The following is a 14,496-nucleotide window of genomic DNA, read 5'->3' on the forward strand; positions in this document are numbered from 1 at the left end:
AAGAGAATAGAGTGTGAAGAATTGAAATAAAATGAGGTAAGATAGTATAGAATGATGAAAAGTATGTGAGAAATGATATAGGAATGACGTATTTATAGGGGAAAAATTAGATTTTTTCCAAAATATAATATTCAAATGGGCTGGGCTCATCTGGTTGGCTAGAAATGGCCAACCTGCTAGCCTGATTTGGTGGTTTTGGCTTGATTGAGCTCACAACTCTTTTGGCCTAGCCCTCGGTTGAATACGGTTTTCGTGTCATTTCAAGCTATTTTCAGCCCTTTGGTCGGATCAATTGGAGATGGCCTAAGTCCCAACATTTTCCTATTTTGCCCTCTTAGGTTTTCATCCAATTTCAAATTCATACGTCCATCAATTTTTTCAATTTTCATACAATGACTCACGTTTTCGTACTAATGTCATTTAGCCGTTAATCAATCCATCAAATTGACCAGTAAGTAAGTGATAGTAGCCTACACTTTGTTGACATGTTTAATTAGTCATATTTAGTTATTGTTAGGATATAATAGTGCCAAGTGTTACATGTATAGCTTACAATGTGTCTGTGTATCATTGGTTAAGTCTTGAGTTAGTTATAGTTGTGTATTTATAAGACAAGTCAATGTATTGTATTAAATTGAATAGTTTGGTAATAATAATTCAATTTACAAAACTCTCTCTTTACTTTCCCTCTCTACAATTCACAGCTCTTACATTTTCTTATAGTTATCATGGTATCAGAGTTGATCAAGGCTTGCGCCATCGATTGATGATCTTATTGCTTCCGCTCATCTGCTTCTTCGTGTTGTTTGATCAGAGCGTTGCCTTTGTTGCTCTGTAGCAACATATAATCGTTGGAGTTGGTGGAGTCGCGGGTGTTTGTTCGTGGTGATTGTCGGTGAAGTCGATGTCGTCGTCGTCGGAGTTCCTTTGAAACCCTAGTTTTTGGGGATTTATCGAGGTGTTGAGTCGTCAAAGTTCACGAAGGTGATTTTCTTCTATTTGTTTGTTGATTCTTAATCCTTTGATTCTTGATTCTTGTTCGTCTAAACCCTAATTTTTGGGAATTGTTGTTCACGATTCCTACTGTATTCTGTGTTTCTGTGGATTTGTTTATCTGTGCTATGATTGATCTGTTTGTATCTTCACAATGGTTACCTTTGCTCGGTTAATGCTTACACAATCGCCTATTGCTTCTCTGATTCCAAGTGTGGGTAATACTGTTACTGTGAAGTTAGATGACTCTAACTATGTGACTTGGAATTTTCAAATGAAGTTGTTGTTAGATGGTAATGGAATTCGTGGTTTTGTTGATGGATCCATTCCGTGTCCTACCAAATTTGTTGATTCTGAATCTGAAGGGGAGGTTGATAATCATGTGCCTGTAATTTATGATGCATACAAGTTGTGGAAAATTCATGATAAAGCATTGATGATTATTCTTAATGCTACTTTGTCCACTGTTGTTTTATCTTGTGTGATTGGATGTCAGAGTTCTCAAGAAATGTGGCTTAGTCTTAGAGAACGGTTTGCGTACATGACCAGGACTAGTATAATTCAAATGAAAATTGATTTGCAACATATACAGAAAGGGTCTGAATCAATTGATGAGTATCTTCAAAGAATTAATGATACCAGAGATCAACTTCCTACTGTTGGGGTTTTCATATCTGATGAGGATATTGTGATTGCGGCTCTTCGAGACCTACCTTCTGAGTATAACACCATCAAGTCTGTGATTCGTGGTCGTGAAACTCTTATGTCCTTGGAGTCCACTTTGCAAGAAGTTTCAAAGCAAGTTCCTTTGATGTCTACAATGCTAGCTCAATCTTCCAAATCTGGCACACATATGGGTAGTTTTTTCTGGTTCTTCACAGTTTCATGAATCACAGTCACTTCAACAAATGCCTTTTCCAAATCAATTCTCCCAACTGCCTGTGTCTGGACCATTGCTTTTGTGTCTCAAACTGGTTCAGGGTCTTACAACAATTTCCAAGGAAACAATTGGAAGAACAAAGGCAAAGACAAGAAGTTTTTTTTCCGGATCTCAACCTTCTCAATCTCAATTCTCGGGAGGTCCGTCATATCCTCAACGATTTCAATCTGGTGTTCAGCCTTCAGGACAACAAATGTCATCACCTCAGGCTTATCAACCTTTTCAGAAATGCCAAATTTGTGACAAGAAAGGGCATTCTGCTTTGAATTGTTATCAAAATGGATGTCAAATCTGTCATCATGTTGGACATACTGCTGCTACATGTTTTGACATAAACAATTTCAATTTTCAGTCTTTCATTCCTTCACGAGGGTATCAGCCACATCCTCAGGGATATTCAATCTCACAGGCTTCTGGTTCTCAGTTTGTTCCATCCCTTGTTATCTCATCTCCATATCCACCTCATACTGCCTTTTCACCTCAACAATATCATTCATCCGGTGGTGCTCCTCAATCATTCTCTCCAGTTGCACTGAACGCTAGAACTACTAGACCATCTTCAGCTCCACAACAAGAGTTTTGGTTGCTTGATTCTGGGGCTGCCGATCATATGACATCTGATCTTTCTAATCTTCAGATGGCTGCGCCTTATCCTTCTACAAATACTGTTACTGGTGCCAATGGTGAAGGTTTACCTATTGCACATATTGGCAGATCTAATCTTCATACTAAGTCTCATACTTTTCGATTAAATTCAGTACTTCATGTTCCTCAGTTGTCATAACATCTGCTCTCAATGAATCAGTTGTGTCGTGATAATCATTGCAGATGTATCATTGATGATTCTTCTATTTGTGTGCAGGACAAGGTCACCCAAAAGATTCTATTTCAAGGGCTGAGTAACAATGTAGTTTACCCTATTCTAGTGTTCAAACCTTCACCTCATTCTCCAGCAGCATACTTAGGTCAAAAAGTTTCTTCTACTTTATGGCACTGTAGGTTGGGTCATCCAGCTAATTCAATTGTTAAAATAGCTCTTAGTAAGTCCTCTATCCCTTTTACCTGTAATTCATCACCTCACACTTGCATCCTTTCAAGTCTACGTTTTTCTTTATGTATCATATGTCTTAATTGTATAGACATTGCATCCTTGCAAGTCTACGTTTCTGTGTGAATCCAATGTAAATAAGCAATTGGATCTCTTTCTGCCAATGCAAATAAACAGCCACATTTCAGGAAATTTAGGGAGACGTTCAAATGAGATGCAATTAAGCCAAATTAATAAACACAGTCGACTTCAACCATTATTATACGATGAAAATGATATCCGACACAACCTACAATGTGAAAACTCAGACAAGTTAAGGACACAAACTTACAATACTTAGCCAAAGGTTAGCTGCTACCAACGGCAATGAGCAGCGCTGCATCTGCATCTGCATCGAGGCGTCTAAAATTTTTACAACATCTGAACTCGTTTGGCCTACCAACATCATACATCTCGGACTTCAACTTTTCCTTCATACACACTCAATAACTGAGGTACTTGATCGACATATCTGGCCGCATAACTCTCCAAGAAGCGCTTCTCTGACGGCACCAATACAGAACTCAAACTCACGTTTTCAATCCCCTTTATCAATCCTTTCAGCAACAAAACTTTAACAACCAAGCAGCGCTGCATCTGAACTCGTTTGACCTACGAACATCATACATCCCGGACTTCAACTTTTCCTCGATACACACTCAATAACTGAGGTACTTGATCGATATATCTGGCCACATACCTCTCCAAGAACAACTTCTCTACAGGCACCACCACAGAACTCAAACTCACGTTTTCAATCCCCTTTATCAATCCTTTCAGCAACAAAACTTTAACAACCAAGCAGCGGGGGATGAATCTCTTCTCCAAACTGTAACACATGACCTCTGGGGATTTGGCAATCATTACCGACGGCCACCCCATCTTATTCACTAAAAATTCCATTGCTAGCATTAGTTTCTTCTCCGACACAATCATACATATCGGGTGCCTCCTGAAAGCAGAGACTAGATCATCCTCAGACCATCCCCACCTCTTATAAACTTGGCGATTTCGATTACATGCAAACCTATTGCTACCACACAATGCTTTTATTGCCGGCACCGAAGTTGATTTTTGCAGATTAAAACCCATTTGCTTAACCTCGTCCACAACTTTACCAATCTCTTCAGGCTTTACCATTAAAGCTTTTGGGTGATGAGCAAGCAACAGAGAAATGCAGGAATAGGGCATACCTGATTCTCTCAAAATCTCAATATTTGGGGCAACATTCTTGGAGTGGCCTTCCTTGAAAATCCGCGAGCCGTGCTTGAAAACAGAAGCGACATTTTTCTTAGAAATCAAACTCCGAAGGAAATCATAAGTGGGTAGAATCCGGTTGTTCAAGCTCGCAGTCAAAATCTTCGGTTGATACGCCAGAGTTTTTGCAAGGTCCTCCTTTGAAACTCCAAGAGAAGTGAAAAACTCAAGCTTTGGCAAAATGGTCCTCTCAGGATGCAATTGGAAAAGTCTTGGGAATGACCTGACCATCTTCGAGATCTGGGTTGCAGAGAATCCATGGTTTCTGAGAAAGGACAAAACGTAGTCTGGTCTTTCTGGAGAACGCAGCTTGACCCTCTTGGAGGCTGAAATTGCATCTTCTGGGGACAACCCACATGAGCTTATGAGGTAATTGACTGTGAAATCGTTGTGGTTTTCTGAAGTTTCTGAGGTGAAATGTCTGCAGAGTAGCAGCTGATGTTGAAGAGGAAAATGTGAGGGTTTCGGATCTCCAGAGACAAATCGTTTAAATGTGGAAGCAACTCTACTGGAACTGGAAGATTGAGAATAACCCAATCGGAGGGCGAGGGCCTTCAATTTGGAGAGCGATCCCATGTCAATATAGATAGACGATGAATTTCAAATTTTGAATTGGATGGAAACGCCCCCAAAACCTTTCCTGTTCTTCCGTTTAGTCTTTTGGGTTTTCGGTTTGCGTGGTGTTATTCACACATCTTTTCACTTCGCACATCTTTTATTAGTGGATTGTGCTATTTATACACTATTTTTAACCATCAACACAAACTTATTAATTTTCGGTTATCAGATCAAATGAATTATTAAAAAAAATCAAATGATATAAATTAACAAGGAGTTTATGGGATATAAAAATAAGTGTGTAGATAGCACATGATCTTCTCCAATTCGATTCAACGGTAAAAAATTGGGAGAAATGCACAACAGCTGTTTGTCTAACACCACCATAACAAAAAATGTTTAGTCTTATTACAAGTAGAGGAGCTGGATTACCAAACAAGGCCAAACAAACTAATCTCAGTTTTAAAGTGGCGCTATCCACACACGCTTTTTACTATGCACACACATTTTATTATTATTATTATTTTTTCTTCAATTCATTCGATTTGACAGCAAAAAATTAAGAGTATGTAAGAGATAAAAAGGGATATGTGAATAACACTAACTCTCCTTTATTCAGATTAGCTTTTGCATGCATGAGTCTAAGATCAAGTCAACGGAATTGGATCCACTTCAGACCTTTAATGTCTTTACCCTTTAAATCAAAGAGGGTAAAGACAGTGCAAACAAAACAGTGTGGATGCAACATTGATCATATTAAGATCCTTATGGCCTTGCAAAGTAGGCTAACACAAGGGAATCACAATGGAGAATAGTACTGACCACCCAACCATTGTCACTGAAAATAAGGCTAGCTATTTGTGGATAACAACTAGCATAGCAGAACAGGGACAAAGACACAGACAAAAGTTGATATATCAGACACTGATATCTTACACATCTTAAAATTTGATATATGAGACAAAGAATAGCATAACATGAGTTATTTGGCGTATTTTGATTCCTATATTTTCACTCATTATACGATATATATAAGATCCATATGTATAGATATCATCATATCGCTTATAGATTAAATTGAAACCAAAGAAGCAACATATGTGTACATTCTGCCGAAGGCAATTCCAAGATGAACAACATCAAGGACCATTGATCATATAGTTGAATGCACCACAATCATTGAGAGCAGAGCAGGTGAAATCTCAAGTTAATTTCAAATAAGAGAGTATCCGTATAACAAAAACAGCTAGACAGTGGAACGGGAAGACGAAAAAATGAATTTCATCTTTCTTCATCCATGGCTACCAATTGAATTCATCTCTAGAAAAATATACTGAGCCAAAAGCTAGCTGCTGCCAATGTCAATGAGCAGTGCTGCATCTACGATACTACATCAAGGGAGCTACGAACATCATACATCCTCAACTTTAACTTTTCCTTGATACACACTCAACAACTGAGGTACTTCATCTATATATCCGGTTACAAACTTCGCCAAGAAGAATTTCTCTGCAGGGAGCATTACAGAATACAAACTCACATTTTCAATTTCCTTTATCAATCCTTTCAACATCAAAACTTTAACAACCGAGCACCTTGGGATTATTCGCTCCTCCAAACTGAGACTCACAATGGCTGGGTATTTGGCAATAACTCGCGCCGGCCATCCCATTTTGTTCACTAGAAATTCCATTACCTGCATTATTTTCTTCTCCGACTTGGTCATACAATGTGGGAACCGCTTGAAAGCAGAGAGAACATCGTCCTCTGACCAGCCCCACCTCTTATAAGATTCACAATTATGATTCCATATGGACTTACTACACAAAGCTTTTATTGCCATCACAGACGTTGATTTCTCCGGATTAAAGCCCATTTGCTTAACCTCATCCACAACTTTGCCGAAATTCTCAGGATTTCGTATTAGAGAGCTAGGAAAATGAGCTAGCAACAGAGAAATACATGATTGGGGCATACCTAGTTCTCTCAAAATCCCAATATTCGGCGCCAGATTCTTCGAATGGCCTTCCAGGAAAATCCGCGAGCCGTTCTTCAAAAAAGCAACAAAATTTTTCCCAGAAAGCAGATTCCCAAGGAAAAGGCAAGTGGGTTTTATCCGTTTCTGCAAGCTCACATCCAAAAGAGCAGGAACGGAAGCAAAAGTTTTTGCAAGCTCCTCCCTTGAAATTCCAACAGATATGAAAAACTCAAGCTTTGGCAAAAGGGTTTTTTCCGGATAGCCCATGAGGAGTTGCGGGCGTGACCTGATGAGCTTGGAGATCTGGGTTGCAGAGAATCCATGGCTTCTGAGAAAGGACAGAACAGAATCAGCTCTTTCCGGGGATCGCAACTTGACCCGCTTGGATGCTGAAATTGCACCTTCCGGAGACAACCCACAAGAGTTTATGAGGTAATTGACTGTGAAATCGTGGTGGGTTTGTGAGATTTCTGAGACCAAGTGTCTGCAGAGTATCAGACTTTGAAGAGAAAAATCAAAATCCGAGGGTTTTAGATCCCCAACCCCAATAACAAATCTTTTAGTTTTGGGAAATAGAGAATAACCCAATCTGGCGGCCTCCAAGTTGAAGAGGCTTACCATGTTAGATTCCCGGCGATGTCCAATTTCAAGTGGGAAGTCCAAAACCTCGGCCGCGCTTCCGTTCAGAGGGTTTTAGCATTTCTGTCGGGAGAGGCTCTCCCTCTCTTTCACGTTTGTTTTTTTAGAAAACCGAGGAAAATGGTTTGAAAACTTTCGTCTCGTTTGGCAGCTCGGACTGTACTAACTATTTATGTCGGATAAGATAAATAGTCACCGGACAGTACTGACTAAATTAGTCGAGCGTTTGGTGCAGTATCGGATTAATGACCGTATTATTTATACTGTGTTTGGTATTATACCGGATAAGATGAATAAAACTTAAAATTGGTATTATACCGGATAAGAGGAATAAAACTTTAAAAAAAAGTGAAATCATCTTCTTCTTTTTTCACAGATCTCTCTGCACCCATCAAACTCCCTCCTTCTCTCTTCCTTCTTCTTCCCCGACTGCAGAAGCATCCCAAATAATTCTTCCCCACGGCACCCCCAAACTCCCTCCGTCTCTCTCCCTTATTCTTCTTCCCCGACTGCAAAAGAATCCCAAATGAATTCAAACAGCCAGTTGCAGAAGAACCCCAAATTGAAATCATCTCTACTGCATCATGTTTCTTTGCAAGACCCAGTTGTAGGGAGGATGACGAGTAGGCGATAAGGAAGGCCACAAGGAGAAGACGATGAGGACTAGGAGAGCGATGGCGACGCGGAGGACGGCGATGGCGATAGGGAGGACGATGATGCAGAGAGAAGGCGAGAGAAAGAGGGCCGAGTTCTATCCGGTCACTCTGGCGTCGAAGCTTTGCTACTTGTGAAAATCGGCGACGACAACTCTATTTTGTCGCTTCGACTCCGTCTTCCTCTGCGTCAACTGCGACTCTCATCACCCTACGTCTAGCCCCTGCGAGGTCTGTGAGCAAGCTCCAGGACTGAGAGACCGAGGTGAGCAGGGAGGATGGCGAGGCTGCTCTCGAACCTAAAGGCTATGGAGAATCCGGATCTGAACTCTGGTCGTAGAAATGGATCCATATCTGGATCTAGACTACCAGCATGTGGATCCAATGCTTGAAGAAGTTCAGGAGCAAGACATCTGCAGCACGGACGCAGTTGGTTTGGTGTGGCGGTCGTGAAGATGGAAGGGATAGCGCCCCGACTAATTATCCCGAGCTTTTGTGGTGTTTCAATAGTACGGTGTCAACCGTATAAAATTTGATAGACCGGATAATTAAGCGGGTGCTTATTTAGTACGATAGTGCACCAAACAACTGCTCCCGTATTATTTATCCTATTCGGTGTTTTATACGGCGTGCCAAACGAGGCCTTTAGTTTTAATAATAAGGACAAAATAAATGGTAAAATAAATAGTACCAGGTTTGACTTTTTAATGTAAAAATGTGATTTTTCGTTAATGTGAAATGTATCATGAACTTTTTGTTAAAACTCTCTTTTTTTTTTCTTGGTTGAATAAAGTGCAAAATAGTACGAAAATGCTATTTGGGCTTAAGCCTTTTCAAGCTTAATTGGGAATTAGTGCAATTCTTCGAGGTGTGGGATACATTAGGCTTTGACATTTAAAAATTACGAACTTTATATGGGCTTCGCATTGAGGACTTATGTGAACCGGTACGGTAGCGTCTTGTATCAATAAAATAAATACGCGTAAATATTTATTTACATATTCTTGTTTTTGTGACACGGGATGTCATGTGATTGTGTACTTGTACCATGTAAGTTGGTTTCCTGCACATAACCCGAAAGAGCGGCGTAGATGACGATATAATAATCAAATATTAATGTCATCTTAACAACGTTATATTGATGTACTAATACCATGTATCAACTCGTACCAAGAAATTTCTGTTGAGCATCAACGTCGTTACCATGGCATGGATATTCAATTGCCACCCACGTTAATCTTCGGGTCATGTGCTGCCCATGCACACGATTCGTGTGCGCATGGGAGAAAAACTGAAGCAAGCACAAGGTAAAAATAACCAAAAAAAGTCCCGCACAAGGTAAAGAAATTACAATGAAACAGGCCCAAAAGGAGGAGTCTATAGAAAGACTGTCTTCCTTGTATTGTAAGTTCTGAATCAGAGGAGTGTCACATTTTCTGACAAAGGCAACAACAGATACGAATTACCCTTGAAGAATTCAAATGCGACACAGATCAACTTACCACGAATAATAAAAATTATAAATATAAAACAAGAAGAAGAAAGTTTCATTGGACAATTTGAGCTTGCTTTGTGGCTGTTTCGGGTTTTCGATTACCTTTGAAGAATTGCACCAGAAGAATTGTGGAAGAGATTATAACTTTGAGTACCAAGTTGTTGATTGCAAACAAGGAAGACAAAGGATACCAAGCAATAGACATCAAGCACCCAAGCACAACAGAGTTTATGTGGTTCAGTCTCTATCCACGACCAACATACACGGCCATAAATTAGGTGAACTGGGATGTGCACTCGTTGTAGAGAAAGTACGACTTCACAGCATGAATAACCTGATGCAAATATAACGAATCCAGCATCACATTGTCCGTGACATAAGTAATGAGCTTCCATAGTGTTCTATCCTTCCCACGCAAAATGACTTGATTACAAATCCCTGGGATCTCTATTCCCTCGTAGCAAGTCCACCCCTAAGGACTTTGTGCCATCACCCAGCCAATTTATCTACTTCAGTGAACATTAATAGACTCAAATGAACAGTAATAGGCCAATGCACTTCACCCCTAAAAAAATGCGCTGGCACCCAGCCCATTTAAAATATTTTTAAATTTTTTCTAAAAGAATAAAAAATAAAATAGTTTTAATTTCGGATATAATTTTTAACCAATCTCGTCATACTACGTGTCATTATCTGAACGTATTATTTTGTGAATAGTTTTAATTTCCCTTATCCATCTAATTACCAGTAATCGGGTCATGAGTAGTGTGAACCCAACATTCACACAACATAACATCTTCAATGAGCTTCCACGAAGACATTTTTTTCTCTTAAAGTGTAGAAAATATTGAAATGTAGATAGTATAGAAAGTGTAGAAAATATTGAAATGTGGTATAAGGTGGAAGATGAGGGTTAGGTATTTATAGAAAAAAAAATAACTTTTTTAAAATTTTACTGTATTTAAAAAAAAAAATTTATAATTAATTTTAATGTAATTAATTAATCTGGACCGTTGAATTTGAAAAATATTCAAATCCAAGAGCCAAGGATCTACCATGTGGCCAATGGTCATAAATCTGACCGTTGGGCCTTTTTTTTCTTTTTTTTGAGGAAAAAACATGGACCGTTGATCTGTGATCGGACGGTCCAGTTTAAAAGTAAAATTAAATTATTTTTTTACCGTTGGAAATCCAACGGCTCTGAGCATGCCACGTCGCTGACTGCATCTGAAGCACAAGTGGGCTGACAACGCCTACCCCCTTGTCCCCTACTCGCGACCACGCGCGAGTGCCCTACACACGCCAACCAAAAAGACCGGCTCTTGGGTTTGTCAAAAATGGGCTGGTTTGGGTGTCAGGCAACTTTGTAGGCTGGAGTAAATGGACTGACCCTTAGCTTGATATTTGGACTGGGTGCTGGGCAATGTTTGCTCCGGTGGACATGCTCTCAAGAACCGAATTTATAGCCACAACGGATGCAATTTTTTTTGCTAAGGCAAGTGCTAAAAAAACAGCAAAAGTGATTCACAACGACACAATGATACTTTATCTAGGTCACGGCCACTGAAAAAAGGCTAGCTAAACTAAACTAAAGACTAAACTGAATCCCATAAGAAGCAAGTAAAGGTGTACTTTCTATCAAAACCAATTTTGAAGACCAACCAAATTCAAGAACCAACAACGCAACTCGGACTGCAGGTTTTTCGGATAAGATAGTATATATAACTAAACCATCTAGTCAGTAGAGTCAAAGATGAACAATTGTTATTTCTCTTTGATCATGACTAACAACTGAGCATAAGTAAACCAATATCGAAAAGTTGGCTTTTACCTCTCCTGACTAGCCAATGTCATACATCCTGGATTTCAACTTTGCCCCCGATACACACTAAGTAATCCAGGTACTTCATCTATATATGTGGCCACACACCTCTGCAAGAAGACTACACACCTCTGCAAGAAGACTTTCTCTGTAGGGTTCATCAGATAATACAAACTCACATTTTCGATTTCCTTTATCAATCATTTCAACAACAAAACTTTAACAACTGAAAACCTCGGGATAATTCTCTTCTCCAAACTGAAACTCATAATAGTCGGACATTTGACAATTGATCTTTGCGGCCATCCCATCTTGCTCACTAAAAAATCCATTACCTGCATTATTTTCTTCTCCGACTTATTCATACAAGGCGGGAACCGCTTGAAAGTAGAGAGAACATCATCATCTGACCAACCCCACCGCTTATAAGCTTCACAGTTACGACTCCATATGGACTTACTATTACCACTAGATAATGCTTTTATTGCTGCTACAGATCTTGATTTTTCCATATCAAATCCCATTTGCTTAACCTCATCCACAACTTTAGCAAAATTCTCAGGCTTTTGTGTTAAATATCTAGGAAAATAAGCCAGCAACAAAGAAATACATGATTGGGGCATACCGAATTCTCTCAAAATCTCAATATTGGAGCCACATTCTTCGAATGGCCTTCCGAGAAAATCCGCAGGCCACCGTTCTTAAAAAAAAACAACGAAGTTCTTCTTAGAAAGCAGGTTTCTAAGGAACTGGCAAGTTGGTAGAATCCGCTTCTCCAAGCTTGTGACCAAAAGATGCGTTTCATATGCCAGAGTTTTTGCAAGGTACTTCCTTGAAACTCCAAGAGAAACGAAAAACTCAAGCTTTGGCAAAAGGGTTTTCTCCATATTATAATTGAGAACTCCTGGGCACGACCTAACAATCTTGGAAATCTGGGTTACAGAGACTCCATGGTTTCTGAGAAGGGACATAACAGAGTTTGCTCTTTCCGGGGATCGCAACTTGACCCACCTTGAAGCTGAGGCCATCTCCAACCGATGGCCGGTCAGACGGCTCGTTTTAGCCCTCTGGCCCTCCAAGATTCTCAAAGATATTAATATTTTAATGAACAGTACATGGCCATATTTGTCTCCATCTTCAACCGAGGGCCAAGGGGCTCGTTTTAGCCTGTCACAAAAAATCGTCTCCAACCGAGGGCCAGAGGGCCATAAGGCCAAACATAATTTATTATTTAAAAACTACAACTTAAAATAAAATGAAACAAATTTTGTGAAATAGAAGTTATAGGAAAAAATGGAATTTAAAAAAAAATATGAAACAAATTTTGTAAAATAAAAGTTATAGGAAAAAATAGAAGTTATATGAAATTTTTTGTATAAATGTACTTCTATCGGTTATAACCGACAGTAATACATTTATATTAAGTAATCTAATGCATTCTTGTCGGCTATAACCAACAGAAATAACAAAACATTAAAAAAAATGGCCAACCCCGGGCTGGCTAGTTGGCTGCATGCAGCCAACCCTTTCCGACTCCGTGGAGCCCTCCTAGATTCTAGAGCCCTCTGGCCTAGCCCTCAGTTGGAGACGGTTTTCGGGCTATTTTTAGCCATCTGGCCCTCTGGACCTTTCAGTTGGAGATGGCCTGAAATTGCACCTTGTGGAGACAACCCACATGAATTAATGAGGTAATTAACTATGAAATCGTGGTGGTTTCTGAGATTTCTGAGGTGAAACGTCTGCAAAGTATCTCGTTTTGAAGAGTAAAATGTGAGGGTTTTACATCTCCGACAACAAATCTTGTAATTTTGGAAAATAGTGAATACCCCAATTTGTCGGCCTTCAGGCTGAAGAGGGTTGCCATGTTGGACGGCGTCGGCATTGATCAATTTCAGGTGGAAAATCCCAAACTTCGGGGGCTCTGTGAAAATTTACTGGCAACTTTTGGGCTTGGGTTGAGAGAGCATTTGTTTGCTAAATTCTAAATTTTGGGTTTTAGGCTTCTAGCAACACTTAGGGGCGTTTGTTGGGAGCGACTATCTCGGACTGGACTACCTTCTGGGACTAAGCTGGATTGACTTAGACTAAACTAAGCTGGACTGACTTAGTAAAGCGTTTGCTGCAGTGATGGACTAAAAGAATGATAATTAACAACTATAATATTATATTATTTAATACACATTCAATAATAATTTATTATTAATTTAATATATTTTATTCAAGCTTTTGCCCTTTTTTATGTGTCTAGAACACGCTTTTGTTTCGTCCCCTTTATTAATTCAACAGTATTTTCATTTTTTATCCAACCTCTCTCTAGACTCTTTTTGGAGAGTTCTTTCTTTACTTACTAGTTTTGTCCCTCATAACACTCATTCCATCATTTGTCCTGCAAAACCACAACCTTCAAAATCGTTTTTCCTGTGCAAAAACGTCCTCAAAACTACTCTCTCCTCCGTCTTCGTCTATCCATTGCTCTTCTTCCCAAAGCTACTTTCTCCCATTCTCTATCCATTTCTCTCCAAAATTTTATGGGAAAAAGGAAAATTTTCTTGGAATTTTGGAGAATAAGGAAGAATTTTTCTATCAAGATTCTTGTTGTTATCGTTTTGCATTTTTTTCTTTTCGAATTTTGGTGTTGAGATTTAGGTAGCGGTGAGGCTGGGTTTCAGATCTGGGAAACGAAGTTGCCCAGAAGCATGCTTACGGGCTTGCGGACTTGCAGCGTTTATAAACTTGCATCGTGCAATCATTTTTGGAGATGGGATTAGCAATCCCATGGTTTTTGGGGGGTTTAGATAAAACCCGCTAGTCTCTTCTTTAGTCGAAGCGAGTGAGAGCTAATCTCATTAAACCTAAGCCTTCCAGGAAACAAATACGGGACTGGACTAAGAGTTAGTCCAGTCCAGTCCAGTGAATTTTAGTGAGGGTAAATAAACACCCCCTTATTGTAGTCTAAGACCTACTTGGAATGTTGCTTTTACATCACCGTGAATTCGAATTTCGTTAACTCTCTAATTTAACATATAATTTAACAAATTTATCTTTTAACAAAAAATAAAAATTTGGATTCAAAC

The 14,496-nt window shown here is 39.4% G+C and overlaps 2 protein-coding genes, 1 long non-coding RNA gene and 1 pseudogene across 4 annotated transcripts; 1 reads left to right on the top strand and 3 right to left on the bottom strand.

The window, feature by feature from the left end:
- Positions 1-647: 647 nt before the first annotated feature.
- On the top strand, positions 648-3,145 carry LOC126628189 (uncharacterized). Its single transcript, XR_007625308.1, has 2 exons — positions 648-984; positions 2,796-3,145. It is a non-coding gene; the product is annotated as an uncharacterized LOC126628189 (long non-coding RNA).
- On the bottom strand, positions 1,492-5,399 carry LOC126628180 (uncharacterized). 2 transcript variants are annotated; one of them, XR_007625306.1, is made up of 3 exons: positions 3,633-5,399; positions 3,313-3,416; positions 1,492-3,138 (listed from the first exon to the last, which is right to left on the bottom strand). XR_007625306.1 is itself a non-coding variant. In XM_050297771.1 (2 exons), exon 1 carries the CDS (start codon positions 4,851-4,853, stop codon positions 3,642-3,644), a length of 1,212 nt encoding a protein of 403 aa, XP_050153728.1. In that variant the 5' UTR covers positions 4,854-5,399; the 3' UTR covers positions 1,492-3,416; positions 3,633-3,641. The 2 variants fall into 2 exon arrangements, 1 of the variants encoding a protein (XP_050153728.1); XM_050297771.1 differs by having other exon boundaries at positions 1,492-3,416.
- Positions 5,400-5,880: 481 nt separating this feature from the next.
- LOC126628182 (transcription termination factor MTERF2, chloroplastic-like) lies at positions 5,881-7,551 on the bottom strand. The gene has a single exon (XM_050297774.1). It carries the CDS (start codon positions 7,432-7,434, stop codon positions 6,247-6,249), a length of 1,188 nt encoding a protein of 395 aa, XP_050153731.1. The 5' UTR covers positions 7,435-7,551; the 3' UTR covers positions 5,881-6,246.
- Positions 7,552-11,641: 4,090 nt separating this feature from the next.
- On the bottom strand, positions 11,642-13,286 carry LOC126629032 (uncharacterized; annotated as a pseudogene).
- Between the last annotated feature and the right edge of the window lie 1,210 nt (positions 13,287-14,496).

This window comes from Malus sylvestris, chromosome 7 (assembly GCF_916048215.2).
Source record: "Malus sylvestris chromosome 7, drMalSylv7.2, whole genome shotgun sequence".
In the NCBI taxonomy this organism is placed as follows: Eukaryota; Viridiplantae; Streptophyta; class Magnoliopsida; order Rosales; family Rosaceae; genus Malus; species Malus sylvestris.

Bases quoted from the DNA above. Each gene is read 5' to 3' on its own strand.
- LOC126628182 (XM_050297774.1), bottom strand. From the start codon at position 7,434: ATGGTAAGCCTCTTCAACTTGGAGGCCGCCAGATTGGGTTATTCTCTA.
- LOC126628180 (XM_050297771.1), bottom strand. From the start codon at position 4,853: ATGGGATCGCTCTCCAAATTGAAGGCCCTCGCCCTCCGATTGGGTTAT.